General features: G+C 38.0%; 1 protein-coding gene across 2 annotated transcripts in view; it reads right to left on the bottom strand.

Annotated features, from left to right (window-relative positions):
- Positions 1-580: 580 nt before the first annotated feature.
- Positions 581-25,777, bottom strand: part of LOC124883739 (Down syndrome cell adhesion molecule-like protein 1 homolog) — a 185,746-nt gene continuing 160,549 nt past the window's right edge. The window contains exons 22-35 of one of the 2 annotated variants that reach the window (XM_047390994.1): positions 22,863-23,016; positions 19,212-19,329; positions 18,836-18,999; positions 18,618-18,716; positions 14,529-14,717; positions 12,867-12,995; positions 12,553-12,711; positions 12,246-12,404; positions 8,957-8,987; positions 8,694-8,812; positions 8,437-8,589; positions 7,960-8,154; positions 7,552-7,860; positions 581-6,721 (exon numbers count right to left, since the gene is read on the bottom strand). In XM_047390994.1, coding sequence (XP_047246950.1) covers positions 6,144-6,721; positions 7,552-7,860; positions 7,960-8,154; positions 8,437-8,589; positions 8,694-8,812; positions 8,957-8,987; positions 12,246-12,404; positions 12,553-12,711; positions 12,867-12,995; positions 14,529-14,717; positions 18,618-18,716; positions 18,836-18,999; positions 19,212-19,329; positions 22,863-23,016 — 2,556 coding nt within the window. In that variant the 3' untranslated portion in view covers positions 581-6,143. The remainder of the gene's footprint in view (positions 6,722-7,551; positions 7,861-7,959; positions 8,155-8,436; positions 8,590-8,693; positions 8,813-8,956; positions 8,988-12,245; positions 12,405-12,552; positions 12,712-12,866; positions 12,996-14,528; positions 14,718-18,617; positions 18,717-18,835; positions 19,000-19,211; positions 19,330-22,862; positions 23,017-25,777) is intronic. The other variant, XM_047390995.1, reaches the window with a different exon arrangement.

Genomic DNA, 25,777 nt, shown 5'->3' with positions numbered 1-25,777 from the left:
TTTTTAATCAATTTCATGCTTTATTTGTTTCTCTCTTCCTCATGTTTCTTCTTTTTCCGTTTAAGAAACTCAAAGTTTTCTGCTACCTGTGCGACCTCTTCTCTATTTCAATGATTATAATCAGTCTGACAGAGAGAGGTACCCCCAATCTTTGTGGTTTTTAGTATAACAATGGCCACCAGTGGGCTCTAGATTATCAGTGTATTATTTTACTTAGTACCCCTGCACATAGCTCATTCTAAAATGTCCAAACTCTAACACTGAGTAGTTTATTCTAACCTCCCCAACAACCCTGAGACGACATGTGTTGTGAATTGGTGCTATATAAATAAAACTGAGTTGAATTGAACCTACTACCTGGTTACAATGCACATGAAATGTGACTATGTGACTATTCCTTTGTGTTCAAAAATGTCCCAATTACCAAGGGCTTTACAACTCTTATTTTCCTGGCTTTTATTAATTTAGCAGAAGAAATAGTTTCTAAAATAAATATATAAGGTAAGCCTAACATACAAGAAACATTATAATGTTATTTTAGCTTTACTACTAAATAGATCTGGAAAAATAAACAATATCGTCAGGTTTATAAAAAGATAGCTTTATTGCACAAGGTTTTGAGCACTCTTTTTTTCTGCTTTTGTTTGTTTTGATAGAAAAGAGAATGTAGAGTTAAACACAAGCAATTGCAAATCGAAGCAATATTTCCCAATAAAAGTTTAAAGAACAACTGCTGGATTCTTAAAATTCTTATTTTTTTATTAACCTCATTTGAAACTGTTCAAGTCACCTTATTCACCTTTTTTCTTTTATAACCAGGAAATTTTCAGAACATGCAATGCTGCTGCCCCTCCCCCAAAAAGCTGATTAACAAAGAAACACCTCTAAATAAAGGAACCTGTGATAAAGTAAAACAAGAAATAGATACAAAAATAAAAATTAAAACGATGCAACAAAATGCCCAATGAAATCAAACAATGTCATTGGTTAACATTTTATGGTCCATTCTGACATGTTTTATCTGGCCCATGAATGAGGATAATGCAGTTTAATTCTATAAGTTTTCATTGAATCATCACCACATTACCTGTATTTCAAAGTTTACATTGTGCCCTGGTTGCTAGTGAAGATGTCGAAAATAGTACTCATTTATACAAAACACTTTTCCTATGTACACAAGTCCTTTCTTATAGTGTAGAAACAATTGTATAAAGGTGGGCAAAAGGCTACAGAGGAGCAAGAAGGGGGAGGTTCTGATTGGTTGATAGATGTAGAAAAAAAACTGATGTAAGGTTGGTCTTATATGTAGGTCAGTTTGAAAGCATGTTGTCTCATTTTAAAGACAAATCCACCCAAGATCAGTTCCAGTTATAGGCATAAATTAAAATGAATACAAATTTGGGGCATTCAATGATTTATTTAAACTGTTCTTTGTGCAGGATGGAATGATTATACAACGTTGGTCAATGTTTTTAAAAATAGGAACTGGGTGAACAAATTTTCATTTACTTTATCGTCTCTGATCCACACAAGGTAGAAATGACTCATTCACACTCAATATAAATTGACTACCTTTAATAGTTGCTTAAATGGTGTTAAGCAAGTTGCAGAGATAACTGTTTTTTTTTTGTAGCCATCAACAAGGCTCTGACATAATTCTGGCTGGATATTATAAAATGTGTTGGTTTCCTGGATCAGACTCACATTACACTTCTTGAATGGTCAAGGAAAGCAACACATTTAAATAAATCCAGTTAGACAATGATTATAAACACACATTGTCCAACTGGAACACCTGTTTATGCCTAAGTTTCAAACATCAACCTGGTAATTTAAAGTAAACTTGAAGAATCAGGAGGTAGTCCTCATTTGTCATTATTCCACCTATTTTGTACAATTCACCCATACGACTGGCAAAATACCGCCTACAACATGATGCAACCACCACCATACCACAGTTGGTACAGTGTTTTTAGGTTTGAAAGCCTATCTTGTCTCCTCCACAAACACCAGTTTTTGCAGTCAAGTAGCTCAACCATTACCGCTTCTGATTATTCATCTTGCCAGAGGACATTTATCCAAACAGTGGGGGTGTATTTGAGCTTGTACAAATTATTAAAACAATGCGTGGATTTCAGAAAGTTCACAATAACTGGAAACATGTCCACCCTGGTTCTATTTTTAAAAATCATTGAAGTTTTATGCTGTACTTTCCACTCACCCTGAAATATTTCATTAAAAGCCTAAACGTAATGGGATTTATGCTCATGACAAATGTCTTGAAACCTTATCAGAAATGTAATTCTACCATAGAGAACTTGCCAAATTAACTGATTAAAAGCATTTTGAAAAGAAATCTCTCCAGTAGACATCTCTCGAATTTACTAAAATTGTGTCAGTATAAATTAAAGAGTTTAGATTTATTAAACACAGGAAAACAGCTTACAATTTCAGTTGGCAATTAACAGAATCAATGGTGGAATTTCTTTAAAAAATATTACATTCACTTTGAGCAAACTGACTGAAAACTGGAGGGAAACCATGTTGGTTAGAAGTTTATTTCATCAGTCCAACCAATATCCATACAGCTGGAGTAAGAAAGCCCTTATGGAAAAAAAAAACAGGCTAAATCCTTTACTGAACTCATGTTTTTCCCAGGACAAGTGTTTGCATAACTTCAAATGAACAGGCCCAAAAGGAAATGCATTCTTAACACTACGTATAGAAATCAATATGTATCCATTCTTGAATTTCAAAATACATAAAAAAAAATATTACGGTTATTTGCAGACATAACTGTCATTGGCCTGCAGAAATACTCAATCTGTTTGTGTTCATTATTTGTAGTTTGGTAGTGTCATTGAGTCTGTGAACACAACTATTTGGAAGGTACAATACAACAAAGCACAAGAGGCTAAATCACTTTATAGGCTTTCCTTTTTAACCGTTTTCTTTTGTAACACCACACTTCCTGAACTGTCTGAGACCACAATAAATCAGCAACACATCTAACACTATATTTTCACTTTACTGTGCTTGTCCTTTACAAGAGGATGACGCCTCATTTCTGAAATCCCAGTTTCACCAGTGACTTTCACGCCACTTCCTTTCTTTCCAGGGTCTTCCATCCACAGTTGTGCTACCCGTTTAAACCTCCTGTCTTCCTTTTTCTTCCTTCTTTTAGTGTAATGCTTCACTTGGAGCGATTGTCTTGTGATCTTTTTATAAATATTTCAATAAGAACGGCTTTTATATGTCTCTGCTCTTTATTCATATATTTGCTAAATATTTGAATAGAAATATATATGTACATACTATTTGAAAACAAACATATATGATATCTTACTTTTTTCTACTGCGAGAGCCCTGATGTTACGTTTTACGAATGCAAAACTTTTGGAGCAACTGTTTTTGGAACGGTCATTGTCATGAGATTATAACCTTTGGGATAAGAAGTGAAGAATGAAAAACAGGAAAAACAAGTAACGTTTCAACCATAGAATTAAAAATTAAATTATGAAAGATGGTGAAACATGAAACATCTTGTTTAGCAAGTTCTTCATATCATGTTAACACCGTAAATAAGTACCTGCACATTTATTCAAGATCATTCAAATACATTTCTCTAATAATCTGCAGAATGTGTGCATTCAAGTCATCACTGAATGTTAATAATTTCTGCCCATATGTGCATATGAGATATCTCTTCTTCAATTGGTCTGTCCTTGTCTGCATCACAGTGACACTGTATGGATATGATGGAGGATATGGTAGGAGGAAGGAAGAGTGGGAAATGAAAGTATGATGAAGGTGATGTGAAATGATGGGATTGTGAACTGAAAAGGGGTTTCATAAAGTCTTTGTTTGAGAAAAAAGTAAATGAACAAAAAGGACCTTATAATGCCTTGCAAAACTTTACATACTCCTTTAGCCTTATCACGTTTCGTTAGCTGTAACCCCAAACTTCAATGTAGTGTGGGGATTTTATGTGATAGACCGGCACAAAGCAGTGCATAATTGTGAAGTGGAAGGAAAATGATACATAGTTTTCCACTAGAAAATCTAACTCATGAATAAGCTTTGATCTAAACTATTCCCTTTTAACTCTGGTTGATTTTTAGTGCGGTTGTCCTGCAGGGAGGAATTTCCAAGTCTCTAACTGATTTTCTTCCAGGATTGACCTGTACTCAGTTTCATCCTTCTATCCATAAATCCTAAGCAGCATCCCAGTTCATGCGATAAAATTACATCCCAACATCATGATTCCATTCCATTCCCATTATGCACAGTGGGAATTCTATATTTAGGGTGATGTTCAGTTTTTTCACACATAGCATTTTGCATAGGGGTTAAAAAGTTAAATTTAGGTCTCTACAATTTAAACTTCTAACTTTAACAGGACGTCCTATAGATTTCTTTTTAGTGCTAGACCATAAAGGCCAAAGTTGTGGAGCCACACCTAATAGTTGTCCTGCCAGACAAGTTTTTCACCTGAACTGTGCATCCCAGCAACTGTTTCAGAGTTACTATGGCCGTCTTGGCTGCGCCTCTGATTATTGCTCTCCTTGTCCACCTTATCAATTTAGGTAGACATCCATGTCTAAGTAGGTTTGTCTGTCTGCTGCGTTCCTTGGTCTTCATGATGCTGTCTTTTTACTTATGTTCTCCAACAAACCTCTGAGGCCTTCACAAAACAGCAATATACTAACATGAAATTACACACGAGTTGACTATTTTCTAAATAGGTCACTACCGAAACTAATGGGTGCCCAGGATTTTATTTATGGGTATAAAGGGGGCCACACTTTTCACCTTTTATGTATAAAAAATGTGAAACCCATGTATCATTTTCTTTGTCCTTTAGAATTATGTGCTACTCTCTCACAAAATCTGAATAAAATACATTATTTGCTGTTGTAATGTGACAAAATGTGAAATAATTCAAGAGGTGTAAATACTTTTGCACTTCACGGTATTTCTAATCCTTAAATTGACCCTTGTTTAGCATTTTCAAAGATCACCCATACCATGTCGTTAACAACAGACAGCAAATCAAACCTAAAATGAAAAACTACTGCAAATTAAGTTTAAATGGTGTTAAGTTGTCAGTATCAATTTTATCATACTGTTTCTTCCTAGGTACGAAAAGAAAATAGAAATGGGGAGGGGTTTCTGTTTTGACACAGACATCTGCCCAAGAATTCAGCATACAGATTGGTTTTAAAAAGGTCCATTGTTGGTGTGTGCCTGCCACATGTACACATATATATTTACACATATACATCCACACACACACTCACTCACAGGCTCGTGACATTTCTGTTACTTTTCTTAGTGCACATGGGATTATATTTCCATCATCTCAAAATCTTTTGGAAAAAAAGAAACTAGATTTCACTCAATGATGCTTGACATTTTTACCTTCTCTTTTATAAGTCTTTCTATAAAAGCTTCAGTTATGACCACATTGCTGAGCCATCCATTGCATGTACAAGAGTACGAGAGTCGTCCCACTGCCTGTAATGTATCAATCTATGATGGATTAACCTTACAGAGCCAAAGTAACACCAAGGCTGGTGGTTTGTGCATACAGCAAAAGCATCCTGCCATGGCACAATGCTGAGATATGAACTCATCTTCCATCAGAGAACAGAAAAGTTACATATTTTAAAAAAAAGGAGAAAGAAATTAAGCCTTAACACACATCTTAAGCAACCTGGTTCGATCTACAGCTGTCTTGTTATAGAAATCAAGACAGTGCAAGTTAAAAGCATTTTGTGCATAAGTTCTGTGTCCTTGCCAGAAAATAAAAAGATGGACTGAATAGATCCATCATTTTTGTTTTGGCAAGTGATTTCCAGGGTGAAAAAAGAGAGAGAGAAATGACACAAATATAACAGAAAGCAGTCAGGCAGAAACAAAGGCAAGCCCCTGTGCTGTGGACACCCAACTCTGACTCCTTAAAACAGTTGTGTTGACTGGAGCCCAACCAGCTCCCTGCAGGCTGGCACAGCACAGGCACTGATGGGTAAGCTGTGCATGTGTATGTTCTTCACCCCGATTCATCATAGAGGCTCCAGGCAAGTGCTGGCTGAACCAGCATTGTATTAAGAGTTACAGTGACAGGCCTCGATAATGGCAGGCTACACAAGTGTGTAGGACTTGGAGTAGGCTCCTGACCCCCCATCCCTCTGCTTCTGCAGTCTGCCTAATCCCGATGAGCTGCTCTCCAGGAGAGAGTCTCTGGATCCTCCCATTTTGGAAGAGGAAGAAGCACCTCCAGGGGTTCCCCCTGTGGCCCCTCCGCCAGAGGAAGATGAAGCCCCCGCTGCAGCAGCAGTGGCTGCAGCAGCGGCAGCAGCACTCTGAGCCACAGAAGCAGAGGAGCTGGGCATGGTGAGAGTCCGCTGAGGAAGCGTGGAGCTGCTGGAGCTAGCAGACAACCCTCCACTTCCACTGCCTCCACCGCCTCCTCCTGTTGCTCCTCCAGAGGATGCCCCAGAGGATGTGAGGTTTGACAGCCCAGAGTGGCCCATTGTCAAAGCCTGTTGCTTTGCAGAGTCCATAGTCACATGACGGCCCTGGCTGTGGTATGCCCGTTGGGCTAAGCCACGAATAGAGGCTTCGCGTGGAGGAACAACTGGACATGGGTCATGATGTTCTGACTGCTTTCGAAAAAACGGATCTGACTTCATGTAGAGGGGTAGGTTGCAGTAGTCACCTGGAAAGAAAATAAATTATGTTAAATCTAACTTTTAAATTCTTCTCAAAACAAAGTACTATAAAATCTGTCCTAAAACCGCTTAAAGTTATCTAAATCACTAAAGTCATTGGATTTAGCAGGCAGATTTATTTGAATTATGGCTTAAAAAATTTACACAAAGTTTAAAAGTTAGACCTTTTTGTGGTGCAGACACCCTTGATGTTTTCACATTTGGTATTATGCCCCAATGAGTCAATACCTATTGACCACCTTTTTTTTTTTGTCATACATAGTTTTGCAAGTAGGTCAAAAAGTTAAGTTTGGCCTTATCTAACCACAGCAGCAAGGGGGACACCTTTTTGATTTATTTCAGCAGCTTTCGTCTTTCCACTCTTCCATGAATACTGAGATTGCATTACATACATGTGGACTTTTTTACTGTTTAGGTGACGTCTGATAACCAGTGATTACACTGGATTTTGTTTAAAGGTATCAGAATAAAGCGGGATGAATACAAATGCCTGCCACAGTTTTCAGATTTTTATAAAAAAAAACAAAAACTTTGTTTTTCCATTACAAACAATTTTGATAAAAAAGCGTTAAGGTTATAAAATCCCAAAATTTCAATATAGTAGTCTTGCTAAGCAAGCACTGTATATAACCTAGATTTACAGAAAGTGCATTCTACACCATTTCTGTGGTATCTTTCTCTTTCCAACCAAACAAATGTACTTTAACTAACATTTTACTGTTTTCACAAAACCATTTGGGCCCTAAATACAGATCAAATAATTTTCAACTACACATAAATTACAAAATAAATGTTCTGGAGAAGCCCCGCCACTTACTCTTGGCACGGTGTGGAATGGGCACAGCTACATTCTTGCCACGGTCATAGTCTTGGGGTTTAGGTGGTGAGGCAGTGAAACGGCAGATACCAGGCTCTGATGGTGTGCTCATAGATGTCATACTGTCTGCATTGTCATTGGTACCAGTAGTCATCTGATCAGATGAGCTGTCAGAAATAAAGCACTCTGTAATCTCAAATTTTGCATGTTGCAGGTGTTCCTCCAGCTTTGCATGCTCATAGGCTCTTGCCAGTTCCTCGTAGGTGGAGGAGGCGCTCTCTGTGGACACCATGCTGTTGCGCCCCTTATCTATGACATAAGAAAAGTGTAAGCATTAAAGTGCTCAAAATGACATTTTCTTTCACTCCGCACAGTTTATGTGGTAAATGTTAACGGCCTTGTACTAACCTGTGTCCTGTGAGAGGCTGGCACTATAGCTGTCACTCTCTGTGACAGTGATGCCATGCTGTGAACCAACTGTGCGCCAGTCAGAAGTGAGAGTGCGGGCTGGCGTAGAAGCCTGACACTTTGTCAGAGTCCACTGACTGGAGTAGCGGTTCCTGATGCTGTGGGCTGACTTAACACTCTTCCTTGACACTGGGTCTGGTGGCAAATGGGAAAAAAATGAGACTCGCAATTGTACAGACCATGTTTACAGTCAATAAACTGGATGAACATTTACAAAAAAACAAAAAAACACAATTTAACTTTTGTGAACCAATATTTGTCCTCAATACCGTGACAGAAAGTTGAAATATGACAAGCAATTGAGCAGAAAAGCAGAAATTTTCACAGTTGATGTTTACACCAATTACTCTATGATAAATATGGCATTTGCACTAGAGGTTTCTGGTAAAATGAACAGTGATGGAAAAGAACACATACTGGTTCCCGGTCTGATGTCAGACATGTCTATCAAAGGACCTGTGTTTTGGATGAGGGCTGGGTGATGGACAGAAACACCAGTGCAGAAGCTCTGAGGATTCCCAGTTTGGTTGAACTCTGTGTCTGTCACAGGGATTGTAGCCTTGTCCTCTCCTACAACAAATAAAATTAATTTAGCCCATCAGACTTACAAAATCTGATGATCCAATAATTGTGTGAAACATGCACAACCTTCTCACCGTTTTTTTTTTCCTTACCAATTTGCTTGATGCCTTCTTTGTCCTCAATTAGCAGCTGCACTCTGGGGATGTCAATGTGTAGCCGTGGGCCCTGAGGCGGTCCTTTCACTGGTGTGTCAAAGCTGCGGTTGTTTTTACTAATTCAGAGAAACAAGATACAGCATACATAATCACCTGTGTTTTTCAGAAAATGTATAAAGATGATTTCCAGGGTAAACTGAACTTTAATTTAATGAACTTAAACTTTTTTGAAGCTGGGTCACAATAAAGCTTCATCTCACCTGATGAGCATCTCTGCAAGGCTTTTGGCATCTAAAGAGGACAGGAAAAATTATTATTCTTTAAGAATTTAGAATCTGAAAAAAACATTTTAAAATTTTATGTCATAATAGAGGGACATTTCAAGATTTTTAAAATGAGGTTCGATTAAAAGGTTTATAAGCAGTTAACATCTTAGCTGCAATAGAAAACTCTCTTTTTGTTTAAATGCATTGGTGCCACAATGGCAATGATTGATTGATTGATTGATCGACTGATTGATTTAAACTTTATTAATACCCAAAGGGGACATTTGTTTGTCCCAGCATAATACACAACACTAAAAACAAACAATATACACCAATAAAAATCTAGAAGACACACACACATCACTCAATGAATTATATAAAATAGCAGTTATCTAGGATGCACAGTTCTGGAGGCTACATGTAGGTTCAAAAGTCTGACAGCCTCGGGCAGAAAAGATGTGTTGTAGTGCTCCTTAACACATCAGGGCTGCAGTGAGTATACTCCTTAGGCCATCTACTGTAGTGCGAAGAGGGCGAGAGACATTGTTCATAATGGCTCTGATCTTCCCCAACATTGTGTCTCTCATCACTTCCTCCAATGGAGCCAGCCTGGTCCCAAAAATGGACCTAGCCTTTATTGTGAGTTTATTTATTCTTTTTGAGTCCTTCGCCTTTATTCTGGCACCCCAGCATACCACAGCAAAGAAGATTGCACAAGCCACAGTTGATTGATAAAACATCTGAAGCGTTCTACTACAGATACTGAAGGACTTGAACTTGCGGAGAAAATAGTCTACTCCTGCCCTTTTTGTACAGTATGGCCAATAGCTACAAAATTGTAGGCCCCTGACAATCATAATCTTTTCTTATCTTTCTTCTTTTTTATAAACGAAAGTAGGGAAGAAGAGGATCAGGTTGAATGAGTTGTAATGCTTATTTAATTATTTAGTTTTATTCATTTACTATTACCTCTGCCAAAGAGGTTATGCTTTTCTGTTATCCAATTTTGCCTGTTTTTCGAACTTCAGACTGACGAAAAACAGCGTGCACCTGGCTTCTCGTTTCTCGCTTCCATGCTTGTTATGACTTGAGCTTGCTCGTTGACCTTCCATCTATGCCCAGTTCCCGTGAAGCTGGCTCTCCTCTGCCCCTCCCTTCCTGATGTTATGACTCTGCCTCTGGCTCCCAGGCCATGGTGCCCTCCATATCTGCTCAGCCTCAAGCTTTCTAACATTTATTTCTCTACTTGCTCTCACACCAGTTACAGCTAAAAAAAAAAATCACTTCATTCTTTTTATTCATACATCACAATTGATTAACATTATCCCTCTTCATTACATTTAATAATTGTTGAAAAATAGAAAATCATCATACATTTTTATTTGATTATACTTGTAGTTTTCTACTTCTGAAAAAGATAAGACAGTCACAGTTAATGTGTGACTCCATACAGACCTCTTCAGTCCTCAGTTCCAGAGTGCAAAGATATATTAATTTTACTGTTTCCTGACATCTTATCCATGTAACATGATCATTATTTATTTGATACTCTAAAGATTAGGCTCTCATTTCATCATATGTGATTGTTGTTAAACTCAATCATAGTGATACACTTCTGCAAAAAAAAAGAAGAGTTAAAACATACACAAAATGGGCCCCCTAGACTTCACAGCTTTAAAATGTGAACATTTACTGCTGTATATTTCATTGATCTTATTATGAGGGTTTAATTAATTTCTGCATGGATACATGGAAGGATCTCACCTCATTTTGACAGCTTTTTAGTTTAGTTTTTTTGTCTGTGTGCGCGTGTGTATGTGTGTGTGTGTGTGTGTTTGTGTATGTGTGTTTGTTAAACTTTACGCGAAAAAAAATAAAAGATTATAGACAGATTCTTATGATTTTTTTTACCAAAGGTTTGTCTAACCCAAGGAACAATCCATTAAAGTTTGGTGGTAAGAAGCCTGTAATCAAGCCTCCTCCCTTGTTGGGACCAGGCTTGACTACAGGCGTCTTTTTTTCCTTTTTATTTCCATATCCATGTCCTTTGCAATTGAAATGATCCAAAAGCAGTTTCTAATAAAGTTTCTTAAATAGATATCAAGCGGAGCATTATAGCGCCATGATGAAAGTAAATCTGCTCGGCACTCAGACAACAATTCTGAGTGCTACTTTGGACAGTCAGTCTTTTTCCGATAATGCCATAGTGGTGTCTATCTCCAGCAGTCTATGGGCGAGAGGCGGGGTACACCCTGGACAGGTCGGCAGTCCATCGCAAGGCAACACACAAACAAATATGCACACACGCATTCACAAACCTAAGAGCAATTTAGAGAGTCCAATTAACCTAACAGGAATGTCTTTGGACTGTGGGAGGAAAGCAGAAAGGCATGAGTTGAACCCAGGACCTTTTTGCTGCAATGCAACAGTGCTACCAACTGCGCCACCTTCCAGCCCCACTGCACCACCAGTAGTGCAGTATGCAGTATGCATGCAGTATGCAACCAATACTCTGTGTAGCGACCATCAGGTTCCATTCTTTTGGTCGCTTCTGGGTTTGGGTTTGGTTCCAACGCGCTTACAAATAATATCCAGACTACTAAATATGTTGGGGAATGCTCCCATTTATTGGACAGCTTGCGAGGTTTGACTACTTAATCCATTGGTCTCTATCACAACACAAGATCACCAATAAAAGCTAGGCTGTGGCCAACAGAGCGGTAAAAGCTGTAGGACCTTCCCTCACCCAAACCTTGTGTCTTCTCCTTCTGCACCTATATAACTTTCACCCCACACCGCCACCAGTGGTAGAATGAAATATAGGTCAGTGTGTAAACCAGCCAAAACAAACCAAATAAAATAATTCAAACTATAACCCAACACCAAGAACATACACTCTGTTTTTGGGGAACAAAAGCAATTTAAATATTTTTTGGAATAAAAAAAACACAAGATAATTAGGCAAGTGTCAAAGCTGCGATGTTTGGAGAAGTCAATACTGCACTGATTTATACCATACAGTTTGCAGATTCTGTTAAACACAGTATGGGGTTTGTGAAAACTTTACTATATTTGTGGAAACAAAAAAGGGTATTTTATACCCCCACAATATTGTTATAATTATAATGTCATGAACCCAGTATTTTGCATCTTATCTTGTGAGCTGGACAAATTATACCTGTGATGCTAAAAAAAGATGCAAAGGTAAGATATTGACTGCTTATACTGTTTCAGCGGGACCTCACTTTGCTTGGCTTTTCCCACTTGTCACACATTCACTTACCTCGTAGTCTCTTCAGCCTCTTCTCTTTGCGTTTTTTACGGATGGCAACAAACAGAAGCGCAACACCAAGGGTCACCAGAATCACAGGACAGCCGATTGAAAACAACTTCTTCACATCATCGTTTTTTTCCAAGGGGGATTTAATGGGAGGGATGGTGCCTGTACACAACCAGGAAGATATTGGCTACAACCAGCTTCTTTGTGACTATATAAATATAGGTCTCCATCTTAAAAAAAAATCCTATTAAACCAGCAAAGATAAACATTTATACAAATAAAATGCAAATAAAAAAACCTATCTACTCACTGCCATCATAGTTTGGTGTTGAAAATTGGGAACTCTGGTTGCCACAGCCAGCACTGTTACAGGCTTTCATCTTTAACTCATACCAGGTGCCTTCACGCAGTTCTGCCAAAAACACATCTGTGGTGGCGTTGGTACGGACATTCTGCCACGTCCACATACCTGTACAAATACAAACTCTCATCTTAAGTCTGTTTTTTATGGGATTCCACAGACAACTGACACTAAAATCCTGAAATCTAAAAAGATTTAGGTATTTTTAGAGGTTTTGTTTAAGAATAATTTTAGCTGATTGAAACTGAAGACAAATGTCCCACCTTTTGGTCTGAACTCCAGTGTCACAGAGGTGATTGGACAGCCTCCACTGGCCCAACCCTGCAGATTGAGGCGGGCGTGGGTGGAGTTAACGTAGGTGAAGACAGGCTGGTCCTTGTTGAACTGAGGTTCTGAAACAGCGAAAAGTATGATGCATCAGTTTATACCTGTTTATATACATCAAGGACATTAGCTATTGTGACGGCGTCTGGGGTAGATAAAGTATTTTGCAACTAAGAAATAATAATACAGCATGCTTCTTCCTCCCTTAGTGGCCATTCATCCAATATCACTATGGGACTTGCTAACAACCAAACTTCAGACCTGTACAATGTATTTTGCTTTTGTTCACAAGAATTTTGCATGAGAACATGTTCATCTCATGAACATAAAACTGTCTCGCTCACAGTCTAGGTTATGATGGCTGGACATTCCCATGGCATTCAATTTTCAGAATAATTTTTAAAGATGAATGTGGCATCTTTAGGTATCCAGAATTTGTACTCAAAGATGAACAAAACATGTTGACATGTCCACAGTTCTCCTTCTGATAGTGTACCTGATTTCTTTTGAGTTCCCAATAATGTATCACAAGGAAGCAGTGTGCTGAGATGTCACTTAAAAATACATCCACAGGTGCCCCTCTACTTCCCCCTTCTGCACTTCCCTCTAGGCATGCACTGTCTCCTCTGACAAAACCTGACATAAGATCCTTCTAAGTTGCTCATTGTTGGCTTTGATATTAACTGCATCGTTATATTCTACCCTGTAAGTCATTTTGGATAAAAACATCTGCCAAATGCATAAATGTAAATAAGGTCATCAGAACACAGTCACGAAATGATTAACCTGGTGTTCCCTAAATGTTTGAAGATATAGCAATATTAAGGTATGTAAACTTCTTACTTTGAATAAAGAAATAAACAATCTCTCTCTCTCATTGTTCTGGCATTTATCAAATTGAAGTTTGTTTTTGGTAATCATAACTGGCTTAAAACAGGAAGTATTTAATCTAATTTAATGTCAGGGTGCAAGAATAAAAGGTTATGTGTCCTTTCATACAGTGTAATCATCTGGTTTCAACTATACAAGTGTATTGATTATGTTATCGCTAAGTATTTGCAAAGCTTGGCTCTGGACAGCAAATTACATAAGTTTAATTGTCTGCTGCTCGCTTTGTTCACATAAACTGTGTTTTATTCCCAACAATGCTGTTCAAATATTTCCCATCTGTAGGTGTCAGAAAGAAAACTGAGTTTGTAACTTTGATAGAAAATGTACCCATTAGGTCTAAATTTCTATAGTCATGGCCACAGTGTACAGAAACTTACACTCATGCACACAGCAGGCCCTACACTTTTATCTTTGAGGGAAACTGTTGAAAGTCTTTTTGGCTTCTGATTTCAAGTTCTTTGTGTAAAAAAATAACATATTTGAGTTTAAAGTTCTGCAAAAAGTCAATTTGCCTTGTGAACATTTATTTGATTGCCTTGGTGTACAACACTAATGTCTGTACACAAAGGTTTGTGCAAAATTTGGTAGAAAGATGCATAAAAACTACATAATATCAACAATTTTTTTAAGAGGATATCCTTTCTTTTTATCATTTTATCGTTTTCTCTTTTATTTTTCCATTAATGTCATTCAATATTTTACGCCCTTACCTCGCCCGTGTGTCTTTGCCTCAATTATCTCACTGATGCGTCCAGCTCCTACGCTGTTCTTGGCAGCTAACTTGACTTTATACCAGGTCCCACAGCGCAGGTTCTCCAGTTTAAACGAGCGTTCAGTTGAACTGATAAAAACATCTTTCCATTCTTCTGTGTTATCCACAGAATACTGCAGCACAAAACCTGCACAGATAGATCAACATACAATATTAGTACTTGTTATTTTGTATTTTGAGTCCAAGGAATCCAAATCAACAAAAGAATGACTTAAGTTTGCACACCTAATGTTGAACTTTTCTAGTATGTTTTGCTTCTATCAAATTTGTTTAAATTCTTTTTTATATGTGGAAAATGTTTTTTTTTACATCACAAAAAACATTTTTTTTTTTCTAGGGGTATATACAGTTTTATGATTCACCAACCACATAATGCATTCTGAGCGTTTTTTGTCAGCCACTTCGAAACTTTCTGATGTTGGTACCTTTTACTGTCCACCAGATGGCAATAAAAGAATACCCCTTGCTTTCAGTGAAGCCCAAATAGGAGGAAAGTGTCGCTGCTTTCCATCTATGCCGCCATTAGTTACCTACAAACCCAAAGCCTGGGATGGCGCTGACTGAGCATCTATGCAAATGTGGGTTTGCAATATGGTGACTGTTTTTATAATAAGCTTCCTTGCAGAGCTAGTTCCCTTCTGCTCTGAGAATCTTTCTATCAAATCCTCTGTCTGTCTTTGTCTCTTCTTCATCTGTATGTAATAATGCAAATCTCAATGTGTCCTCTCTGTGTTTTAATTCTTTGTACTGTCTGTTTTCCCTCATTTTTTTTTCCAACAGATGGTGTGATGGAGTCCAAAGCATTGCACTGGTTACCATGCAAAATTTGAGGTGTGTTTGGAAGTTTTACAGTCTCCCACAGAATGGAAGGGCACAGTTAAAAAGCTAAACAATATATGGGAAAAATGTAAAACTGATTTAAAAATACTATTGATTTTGTCAGCTAAAACTATTTATAAATGTACCTATTTTTATCTTTCCTTTCCTGAAAGAAAAACTGAGAAAAAGCATAAATGTCTCCAGGTGCTAATTTAGAAATAATGCAGAAATGTTTCTGCATGGAACCTTCAGTATTGCCTTGTACAGATGGCCTCACAAACAGACAGGCATTTTGGTATTCACATAAGATGTACATATAGGATTATGCATATATGTAGCACAGGAGAATGTCTGAAATCTAATTACTTTAAAGTTTAGCTTTTTTACTATCACTTAATGCAAAAATTCGAAACCTGGATTAAGCTGTATATTATGGTAGGAAATTACAGCACGATTTGTGTTTGATGTGTCATATAGAAAACAAACTGTAGTATGAAATCAGACACATGACTTTGCAACACTCCCACCACCCCCTATCCTGACAAATACAATGAACAAAGACAGCAGCTGAAACTCAATTTGCATGCATGCCCATTCAGCCACACACACTACAGCCTTACACGCATAGAGACCACATATAATACGATAATCTTTCAGACACAGTCAACAGGGAAACATAAAAGCAGCACTCAATGAATTAAAATAGTACAAAAACACTTTTAAATTACAGTGTTCTGAAATGTTTGAAAATGTACAATATATACACTCAATACTTGGTCAGGCTCCTTTTGCATGAGTAACTGCATCATTGTGGCGTCGAGGTGAATAATAGTGCGCTTTAGTTCATATGCATTGTGGGGTATACTGGCCTGTATACTGGCTGACTATGCTTGCCAATCAAGTACATTATTAAGTTATCATATTTATGAAAGGAGGTAATTTTGGCAGTGTGGGCAGACTATAAGTCCTCCTGGACAATGAAATCAACATTTGCATAAAATTTGTCAGCGTTTGGAAACAAAGTGCTCTAAATATTCCTTCACACTGGACTACAACTTTTCTGTGCCTCTTCACTCTTCCACACTCTGGTACCTTGATTTCCAAATTAATGCAAAATGTACTTTCATCCAAAAAGTAAACTTTAAACCACCAGCAGTCTAATTATTATTTCCTTTGCCCACCTAAATTGTCTCTGGTTTAGACCATCTCCTGGATAGGTCTGTGTATGAATCACTAACTCCAGTTAAGGCCCACACCTTTAATAATTACCCACAAACTCCTGATTGAGCTTTACATCACAATCCACTCCAGGTTGTGGATAACCCTTTTGTTCACGGATCTTCTTTTGGCACACCTTTTCCTTCCATCAGCTTTCCAAAATATGCTTGGATACATACAGCAATTTGTGAATAGCCATCTTTTTTAGCAGTGACCTGGCTTACCCTCCTTGTAGAGGTTGTCAAAGACTGTTAGTTTGCGAACTTATCCATGAATTCCAGTCAGTCAGTCATTTTCTACCACTTATTCCATAGTGGGTCACGGGGGAGCTGGTGCCTATCTCCAGCAGTCTATGGGCGAGAGGCAGGGTACACCCTGGACAGGTCGCCAGTCCATCGCAGGGCAACACACAAACACTCATTCATACCCCTAAGGGCAATTTATAGTGACCAATTAACCTAACAGGCATGTCTATGGATTGTGGGAGGAAGCCGGAGTACCCGGTGAGAACCTACGCATGCACGGGGAGAACATGGAAACTCCATGCAGAAAGACCCCTGGTCAGAAATTGAACCCAGGACCTTCTTGCTGCAAGGCAACAGTGCTACCAACTGCGCCACCGTGCAGCCTCCATGAATTCCATTTTCACTAAAATATTTATTTTTGGTCATAAAAAAAATGCAGGTATTCATTTTGTGTTAAAGGAATCCATATACAAAACAATTCAATAAATGAGAATATTATTAAAAAGGTAATTCATTTCAGTAACTAAATTCAGAAAGTGAAAAACTATCAATTACTTTCACAAAGACTAGTTAGTTGAAGCCTTTGTTTCAGTTAATTATGATGATTTTTTGCTTACATCTAATGCAAACAAGAGTGAGTCGGGATGAGTGGGCAAAGTCATGATCATGAATAATTATTCAGTTATTATCAACATTTAGCTTTGTCAGTTAATGTAAGTGTGAGCGCTTGAAAAAGCATTCATACCACTGAAACTTTTCAACATATTGTCACATTACAACCACAAACATAAAGATATTTTATTGGAGTTTTATGTGAAAGACCAACACAATGTGGTATACAGTTGTGAAATGGAAAGAAAATTATACATCATCTTTTTATTTTTTTTACAAAAAAAACTGAAAAGTGCGGTGTGCAAATGTATTCAGCCCCTATTATCCCAAGCACAACCAATTTTCTTCAGAAGTTACCTGTTGATTGCTAATGACTAAATAGAGTCCACCTCTATGGAATCTAAACTCACTACAAATACAGTTGCTCTGTGACGGCCACAGAGGTTGGATTAGAGAATATTGTGGTGCAAACAGCATCATGAAGTCCAAGGAACACACCAGACAGGTCAGGGATAAAGTTGTGGAGACTTCGGAGACTTAGGCTATTAAAATATTTCACAGGCTTTGAATATCTCACGGTGCACTGTTCAATCAATCATCCAGAAATGGAAAGAGTATAGCACAACTGTAAACCTACCAAGACAAGGCCGTCCACCTAAACTTACAGGCTGAATAAGGAGAGCACCAATCAGAGATGCAGCCAGGAGGCCCATGGTGACTCTGGACGAACTGCACGGATCCACAGCTCAGGTGGATGCAACTATTAGTCGTGCACTGCACAAATGTGGTCTTTATGGAAGAGTGGCAAGAAGAAAGATATTGTTAAAAGAAAACCTTTAGAAGTCCTGTTTGCAGTTTGCCAGAAGCCATGTTGGGGACACAGCAAACATGTGGAAGAAGGTGCTTTGGTCAGACGAGACCAAAATTGAACTTTTTGGCCAAACTGCAAAACGCTATGTGTGGCAAATAACTAACACTGCACATCACTCTGAACACACCATCCCCACTGTCAAATATGGTGGGGGCAGCATCCTGCTCTGGGGGTGCTTTCTCTTTATTTGGGGAAAAAATGGGCATTTTTATTATCCAGAATATTGCTAAAATTATATCTTGTCTCATGCTCATTAACTTACCTCTGATGGAGCTGCCTCCATTGTCCCCTGGAATCCAGGCGAGAGTAATGGAGGAGGTGGAAGTGGTAGAGACGGTTAGACGAGGCTGATCTGGAGGGACTGTGGAAGAACACAGATAGTTCAGTGCTCAATCTCTCCTGTTCTTATAGAATAATAGCTGTCGCATAGATTCTTTTTGACAAATGTCCCATGTTCCAACTGTAACCATGTGCTCATACCTTGCACCAAAAGGTTGACTATGATGGTGTCAAAGCCCAAGGTGTTGGTGGCTGTGCAGGTGTAATAACCAGAGTCCTCAGCTTTGACAGATCGCAGCACCAGCGTCCCATTGGCCAGGATAAGGCGCTGTCCATCGAGCAACACTGGAATTGCTGTGTCCTCACTAAAATAAATAAAGAAAGAAATATTGTAAAAGAACAGTGAAGGAGTCATATCAAAGTACATCATGATGGGATGAATTTGTTCCAGCACAATGGTGGAAAGCAGAAGACTAAAAACATTTTTGCAATCAACCTGATACTATAAGAGTGATTTACTTGCACATACACATACTGTTAGTTGGTTTTGCATACTAAATCTTGAAAAGATGATCACCTGTCTTTGGTCCATTTTATTGTAGGTGTTGGTTCACCCACAGAACTACAAGGCAGTCGTACCTCCTTCATCCAAGGAGTGGTTACTGTACCTCCAAATGAAAGGATTTTGGCTGGAGCTGTTCAAGAATGTGAAGAGGAACATAGAGTGAAATGAAAGTGTGCATTCAACCTATATACAGGTCCTTCTCAAAATATTAGCATATTGTGATAAAGTTAATTATTTTCCATAATGTCATGATGAAAATGTAACATTCATATATTTTAGATTCATTGCACACTAACTGAAATATTTCAGGTCTTTTATTGTCTTAATACGGATGATTTTGGCATACAGCTCATGAAAACCCAAAATTCCTATCTCACAAAATTAGCATATTTCATCCGACCAATAAAAGAAAAGTGTTTTTAATACAAAAAACTTCAACCTTCAAATAATCATGTACAGTTATGCACTCAATACTTGGTCGGGAATCCTTTGGCAGAAATGACTGCTTCAATGCGGCGTGGCATGGAGGCAATCAGCCTGTGGCACTGCTGAGGTCTTATGGAGGCCCAGGATGCTTCGATAGCGGCCTTTAGCTCATCCAGAGTGTTGGGTCTTGAGTCTCTCAACGTTCTCTTCACAATATCCCACAGATTCTCTATGGGGTTCAGGTCAGGAGAGTTGGCAGGCCAATTGAGCACAGTGATACCATGGTCAGTAAACCATTTACCAGTGGTTTTGGCACTGTGAGCAGGTGCCAGGTCGTGCTGAAAAATGAAATCTTCATCTCCATAAAGCTTTTCAGCAGATGGAAGCATGAAGTGCTCCAAAATCTCCTGATAGCTAGCTGCATTGACCCTGCCCTTGATAAAACACAGTGGACCAACACCAGCAGCTGACACGGCACCCCAGACCATCACTGACTGTGGGTACTTGACACTGGACTTCTGGCATTTTGGCATTTCCTTCTCCCCAGTCTTCCTCCAGACTCTGGCACCTTGATTTCCGATAGACATGCAGAATTTGCTTTCATCCGAAAAAAGTACTTTGGACCACTGAGCAACAGTCCAGTGCTGCTTCTCTGTAGCCCAGGTCAGGCGCTTCTGCCGCTGTTTCTGGTTCAAAAGTGTGAATGTGGCACCTGTAGCCCCATTTCTTGCACACGCCTGTGCACGGTGGCTTTGGATGTTTCTACTCCAGACTCAGTCCACTGCTCGTTGATTCAGATGATTAGGTTCATAGCTCGTTTAGAGACCCTTTTAATAATATGCTAATTTTGTGAGATAGGAATTTTGGGTTTTCATGAGCTGTATGCCACAATAATCCGTATTAAGACAATAAAAGACCTGAAATATTTCAGTTAGTGTGCAATGAATCTAAAATATATGAATGTTACATTTTCATCATGACATTATGGAAAATAATGAACTTTATCACAATATGCTAATATTTTGAGAAGGACCTGTACATAAATATGGCTTAAGATAATTGTTGCAAAAAGAACCGATCTTGCATAAGCAGAAGACAATGGATGGATGGCCACAAAAAGACCACAATGCAGACATTAATTGAGTCTAATGCCTCAATAAACATATTTTTCAGCACCCCTGGCAAATGAGTGAAATACAATAAAGTCATGTTTTATTGCATTAGCACAAACTCAAACAAATAAATATTGAAAAATCATGTCTTTAATTTGAGCATGTTTACTTAGTTGAAAAAACCCCCACTAATTAAAGAATAATTATTCTTTTTTATGACTTGGACCATACATATTGGTGCTCCTATTGTCCTATTCTTTTGGTAACAGTACATGAATAATTGCTCTGTAACAATTTACAAAGTTGTATGGTGTCTTATTTTCAGCTCAGCCCAAAATTGGTCTATTGGAAATAATTCTGCTGACTGAGAAGCCCATAGAAAAGGCTTATAATTTAAATGGTGAAGCATTTTTCTTTGTTTATTTGGTCATTTGTTTTAGATCATTATTGGGACAAATGATTTTGGTTAATATAACAATTGTGCTTAAATTGAAGGTTGGTTTTTCTAAGACTTCTGTAAAATTATGTTACCGATTTTTACACATCTTTTCCCGGGTTACAAATATATGTGGGGGGCACCGCAATATAATCTGTTTGGACATTGTTACCACTGTTCAGCAAACCATTTTCTATAATACTGAACATTCTCAGTGTCTTAAATCAATACAATTTCATTATTATTGTGAGTATTATTATTATTATCATTATTATTATTACATATATAAATCCCTGGATGAGCATAATTTAAACTATCTTCCATTTGTTTGATATATAGAGCTATCTATGAGGAAAGTCAATTTTTATTTTCTATGATTCATAAGAAAGGTTATTTGACTCGAATGTGATGTTATAGATAAAAATAAAAAAACCCTGATGAACATAAGAGAGGACAAAGAGCACAGAGGACACAAAAAATCCTCTGGCAGTAGCATAACCTCTTTTTTTCAATGCTTCTCTACCACCTGCTCTCTTTTTCTTTTCCACACTTGGTGTCTAAATAGTTGAGCTCTAGTGCACTTACCTTAAGTTTAAATTAAGTATTGAGTGTGCTAGTCTGGAGGACACTGTTTATTACAGCTGCTGATCAGATGAGCCAGCACGCCAACAATCCTTTGCCCTCAGAGGTCAGAATAATGAACACATGAAGAAAATGTTGTTCATTCATTCACCTTTATTTTACCTTGGAATCCAAAAGCCTATTGCAGAACTAACTGACATGAGCATTTCCTAAACACTCCGCCTCTGTCTTGTGTTGATTAGGAGTTTTCTCTACTCCTGTTAAACAATTTTCTCTTTCCCCTTTTGCCTTCCTCCTGTTGTTTTTCCTGCTGTTTGTCTCCCCTCCTGATCATCCACCTGGCTGGAGGCATTTTATCTGGTGGCCTCTGAACTCTAAAATCAATAGCACACCTCTGTGAAGTCTTAACAGGCAGCAACTCAGAAGGAATCAAGAGAAAACTGGATACCGTGAGCTGAGCAAGAGACAAAGTAAGGAGAAGCTGAGTGATATCAAGTAAAACATCCTTCAGGAATATTTTCTTTTTTTCTAACAGAGTCGACAAGAGGTTTGAAGAGCAGCAACTACTCCAACTTAAATAGTGTCAAAGCGGTTCACATGAATGAAAGCAGAAGATGCAAGCAGTAAAAGAATAATCAACACAGTTCACTCAAAAATCAGAAATTGCCTTTAGCATTAAATTGTTTTTATTTTTTAATTACCTGATAATGACAACTTTCAGCTGCCATTTAAAAAAGACTACATCTGTTAACGACAGAACATATGGCTAAATGATTTAGGGATGTTGTCCAAAACATGGATTAAAGATGAGACAATTATTTTTTAAATAGATAAGCCTTTTTATTTAAAGTAACACATTTTTAACAGCTCTGAGTCGGTTTTTTGCTCTTACTGTTTCGTGCTAAACATGACAAATCTTTTTAGTAGGCAACAGGTTTTGACTGTAAGCCGGATACCTCATTTAGCTTGAACAATGCTAATTGTGACTGGTGTATAGAGGATATTTTTGAGTGGCTGATTTTTAACTATACTCTTAGTTCAAAAATAGCTGAAATATTTAACACAATACAGCCCTGATCTATTTCTCTATGACATAAAAGCACTTACCTTTGGCAGCAGGCTCCACTGTAACTTTGTCACTGAAGTTACCACGGCCCGCAGTGGTGACAGCAGCAGCCCAGATCAGGTACTGTTGCCTATGGTTCAGATGGGTGATTCGGTAATGTAGGAGCTCTGGATTAGCTTCATATTCACTCGGCAGCTGAAAAAAAAAAAAACATAAACAAAGCATGGAGTTAAACAGGAAAGACAAATCTGGCGGTGTTATAAAATTGTCACTGTGTTCTAATACTCCTTGAAAGGTCTAATAAAAAAAGAGACCAAAGAAGTAAATTAGTGTTAAAAAATGTCTATAAAAATTTGTTTTATCTCTAAAAAGTAGTTAAGCAGGTCTTTAACGGTGTCTCTACCGGGGCGACTGTGGCTCTGTGGAAAGAGTGGTTGTCCAGGAATCCGAATGTTGTTAACCTGAGCAAGGCACTTAACCCCAAGTTACTTACCGATCTGTGTATCAGAGTATAAATTTGTTGGACATTTGTGTGCTTGATTGGGTGAATGTAGCTATAGTGTAAACGCTTTAAGTGGTCGGTATGACTACAAAAATGCTATATAAATTCAGTCCATTTACTATTTATCATTTTATCAGCTTTGCACTGTAATCTTCTGAGTTGCATTTAGGTCTGAACTTGGATTGAGATACAGTATGTTTATGGCTGTTCTGCTGGGTCCTGAAACTCTACTACAGTCTGACTCTTACAGGACTGCCCCGTATTTAGCTGCATCCATCTTCCCATTACTTCTAACCAGCTTCCCTGTCCCTGTCTGCCACCACTATGCTTAAATATTCAGGTCACTTTTAAAGGTATTGTTTGCACTGGATTTAACTTAGGGGTAAAATCCATTGAAAATAAATGCAAGACACACTTTACAGATTCATATTTTAAAACTTTTAGAAAAACTGTTTCTATCCATTTAGAATTTAGAAGAGCACAACTCTGTTGTACACTGTTGTTTGTGTAATGTGACAAAATATCAAAAGGTTTAAGGAGTATGAAAACTTTTACAAGGCACAGTAAATGTGATGTGAAAGACTGAGTTAACATCATTGTAATTGCAACCTATATGCAGGGTTTTTCATTTTACGTGTGTTTGAAGTAGAAAAGACAAAATGATGAGATTAAAGTTGTACAGGTTTGGGGGCATGTTATACTTGTTTTGAGGCAAAACTGTCTGAACGTATAATGCTGAAGGCAGGGAGGAAAGTGGGTAAAGATGGAAGAAAAAAAGATGTTAAGGTTGGACTAAGGGAAAGAAAACCCTTCATCCCTTCATCCACTGTTATCCTCAGGGAGGGCAAACACAGATATGACAGAGGAAGAGGGAACAGACAAATGAGGCAGTCAGAGATATCATGGACAGTCATATATACAGAAGGGATCTTCAATGGCGGAGAGGCGATGAGAGTATGCTTGAAAACACATAGAGGAACATACCAACACACATGGATGAAAACACTGACACATAAAGAGATACACACATAGAGTGGCATACATGACCTGGAGGTGGATGTGTAATTGCAGTGTGTTTAACCCAGCCATGTGTCTGCTGTCTAGACATGTACGCATCACTGTCCCCTCAGCACACACTGCGCACACACACACACACACACACACACACACACACACACACACATACAATCACGCATTCACAGAGAAAAAAATCACTATTTTTTGTTACTGCTAATAACCATTCCCCTACCCACCAATTATGCCTGTATTCCCTTCACTCCTACTCTACACCTACTCTTTAGCTAACGCACCCTTCAGGTGGCACACACACACATAGTATCCACATGAACAGACACACACCTCTACACAGTCGTCCTCGGACATTCAGTCCATTGCTGTGCTTTCAACTATGAACAGAGTAATAAAAGAAAACAACATCACAAATGTAACACATCTGTGTGCTGGCACCATCTCACATCTTCCACTAGCTAAATCTTGTTTTACCACACCTCAGTGATTTAACAATAACCTTTCTGACAGACAGAAGCTTCATGAAGTAAAACCTGTGATATGGGAGTCAAATGGGTTGAAAAGAGAAAGAGTCACATGAGGAACATCTGTGAAGCCAATACAGTAGCTAAGTAATGATTGGTGTTAGTACTATCTGCTGGTGAACCAGAATTGGCAGAATATCAATTTGATCAGTATTGATAGCCAGCAGTCAATCTGAACCTGGATCTCTTTTTTTTAATGGTGAATGTACCATACCTGTATCTCTATCAGATCATGGTACCACCATTCTTCAGTGTGGATAAAGCTACTGAGTCAAAAAGACACTAAGATAGCTACTTTTTGTTATTTATTGAGGTATTTTTAAAATAAAGTCAGAGGAAGTCAGACAAAACACCAAAGATATAAGAGCTATATAAAAGAAAACTGTATTTTCTGTGAAATGCCAAAAATTGTTTGCAAATCACTGAGACGGTTGGCAACTTATGCTAACCACATCAAGTGTGTTAGTCACTTATATGATGCAACAGCAAGGTTAATATATTACACAATCATTTGGTTTGTTTTTTAATTAGGTAAAATCTTGTTTTTCAGAGAAAGCTCTCTCACACACCCAGTTTAATGTCACCTCTGCTCCTGCTAAAAAGAATTAATAACTGCTCATTGTAGTAAAGCTAGAAAAAAATTAGATGTTATTCTGATATCTTCTTATACTTACTCAAGAGAATTTGCTATTGTTAATATAAAGCTTTACAGAAATTGGAGGCTGAAAATTACCACACATTTCTGATTGGTGTATCTAAGTATAATTCGTGTTTTTTTTTACATTCACGAATAAGTCATCATTGTCAAATCTACTGAAATTTGTATTTAATGTGTTCATTCCCTTTTGTCTGTTCCACCCTTATCTAATTTTCCTAACTCTTTATCCAATGCACCATCCTT

Source organism: Girardinichthys multiradiatus, chromosome 18 (genome assembly GCF_021462225.1).
Source record: "Girardinichthys multiradiatus isolate DD_20200921_A chromosome 18, DD_fGirMul_XY1, whole genome shotgun sequence".
In the NCBI taxonomy this organism is placed as follows: domain Eukaryota; kingdom Metazoa; phylum Chordata; class Actinopteri; order Cyprinodontiformes; family Goodeidae; genus Girardinichthys; species Girardinichthys multiradiatus.
The sequence above is the reverse complement of the archived record's forward strand: the minus strand, read 5'-3'. Positions and strand labels throughout refer to the sequence as shown.